Source organism: Limulus polyphemus, unplaced genomic scaffold (genome assembly GCF_000517525.1).
Source record: "Limulus polyphemus unplaced genomic scaffold, Limulus_polyphemus-2.1.2 Scaffold9998, whole genome shotgun sequence".
NCBI classification, from domain to species: Eukaryota; Metazoa; Arthropoda; class Merostomata; order Xiphosura; family Limulidae; genus Limulus; species Limulus polyphemus.
In genome coordinates, this window is record NW_013675608.1 from 2774 (window position 1) to 5046 (window position 2273).

The 2273-nt window shown below is 41.7% G+C and overlaps 1 protein-coding gene across 1 annotated transcript in view; it reads left to right on the top strand.

The window, feature by feature from the left end:
* Positions 1-2160, top strand: part of LOC106476186 (protein odd-skipped-related 2-like) — a 4512-nt gene extending 2352 nt beyond the window's left edge. Inside the window, exon 2 of the mRNA XM_013936854.2 lies at positions 1629-2160. Coding sequence (XP_013792308.1) covers positions 1629-2049 — 421 coding nt within the window. The 3' untranslated portion in view covers positions 2050-2160. The remainder of the gene's footprint in view (positions 1-1628) is intronic.
* Positions 2161-2273: the final 113 nt, after the last annotated feature.

Genomic DNA, 2273 nt, shown 5'->3' on the forward strand with positions numbered 1-2273 from the left:
TGTACTAGCAGTCCCACAACTACTTGTACTAGCAGTCCCACAACTACTTGTACTAGCAGTCCCACAACTACTTGTACTAGCAGTCCCACATCTACTTGTACTAGCAGTACAAGCCAGCTCATCTGCACCTATAAATGGGGTCAGAAAATTATTAAGGTCTTCTATCCTATTTTGAGGGGAACAACACAATCATATTATATGTTGATGAATATGTACGTGAAACACAGCTTAATTCAGTTTATCAATTTGACTTTTTTGTTTGTTTGAAGTTAAGCACAAAGCTACACAATGGGCTATATGTGCTCTGCCCACCAGGGCTATCGAAAACCGGATTCTAGCATTGTAAGTCCACAGACATACCGCTGTGCTTCTGAGTCTTGCAACTTTTAATATATCCGCCACTTCCAAAAACTGTATTGATTATAGTCGTGTGCCAATATCCCCTGCGAAAACGTATCGTGTGGGTTATCGACTTGTTTTAATTCTCAAATAACCGGTTCTTATTCACAGCGATCGTACTGATAATATTGAACAATTAAGTTTGTGCTCTTTACAACATTCAGTATGAATAGCATTGACCACCCATTTCTTAAATGTAATACATATAGAGAACTAGGGTAGTAATTAGTAGAATTAAATATGACATTTTAATTTAAATGTATTGTGTGACTCGTACGCTATTAGGGATTCTATTAGCGACCAAAGTCATTGACCACAAGGTGGTTATGAGGGACTCTGTAACCATCAAAGTCATGGACCCACAAGGTGGTTGTTAGGGACTCTATTAGGGACCAAAGTCATGGACCCACAAGGTGGTTATGAGGGACTCTGTAACCACCCAAGTCATGGACCCACAAGGTGGTTGTTAGGGACTCTATTAGGGACCAAAGTCATGGACCCACAAGGTGGTTATGAGGGACTCTGTAACCACCAAAGTCATGGACCCACAAGGTGGTTATAAGGGACTCTGTAACCACCAAAGTCATGGACCCACAAGGTGATTATGAGGGATTCTGTAACCACGAAAGTCTTGGACCCACAATGTGATTATTAGGGATTCTGTAACCACCCAAGTCATGGACCCACAAGGTGGTTGTTAGGGATTCTGTAACTACCAAAGTCATGGACCCACAAAGTGGTTATTAGGAACTCTGTAACCACCCAAGTCATGGACCCACAAGGTGGTTATTAGGGACTCTGTAACCACCAAAGTCATGGACCTACAAGGTGGTTATTAGGGACTCTGTAACCACCCAAGTCATGGATCGACAAGGTGGTTATTAAGGACTTTGTAACCACCAAAGTCATGGACCCACAAGGTGGTTATTAGGATTCTGTAACCACCCAAGTCATGGACCCACAAGGTGGTTATTAGGGACTCTGTAACTACCAAAGTCATGGATCGACAAGGTGGTTATTAAGGACTCTGTAACCACCCAAGTCATGGACCCACAAGGTGGTTGTTAGGGACTCTGTAACCACCCAAGTCATGGACCCACAAGGTGGTTATTAGGGACTCTGTAAAGAGTTTGAAAAGCCGATTGAGAGCCAAATCAGTAAATTTAGGGTTAAGATTGTGAACTAATTACGAAATGAAGCTAATGAAGTGATTACTTGTCCAATTCCAGGTACATTCACTCCAAAGAGAAACCGTTCAAGTGCACAGAGTGTGGGAAAGGTTTCTGTCAGGCTCGGACGTTAGCGGTTCACAGAGTCCTCCATCTAGATAATTCTCCTCACGAGTGCCCCACCTGTGGGCGCACCTTCAACCAGAGAAGCAACCTAAAAACTCACCTCTTGACCCATACCGACTTCAGGCCCTACCACTGTGGCTCCTGCAGCAAGGTATTCCGTCGAAACTGCGACCTTCGCCGTCATATTCTCACTCATAGCGTCGAACATCCAGAAGAATGGAGGAACTCTCGCTCACTCTCGTCACAAAGCGCCATTTGCCGCGGTGTCGAGACCGCCAACTTGAGGAGAAATATACTTTCCTCCGAGATAAAATCCCAGGACCATCCTTCAGAGGTCCTAGACGTTGAAAACTGAACATTCCAGACATTGACAAATATTCATACTGTGTATAAGGATTATTTTACTGAGAAAATGTAAGTATTGTAAAACAAAGTTATAAAGTTAACTTATTTTATATACGAAGTTAAAATGCTATATATATATATATATATATATTATAAAATGTGCATTTTTGTATGTTATTCAGAAAAAGGGTTATATTAATTGAAGCTGTATCTGAAAAATTATAATAAAACTGG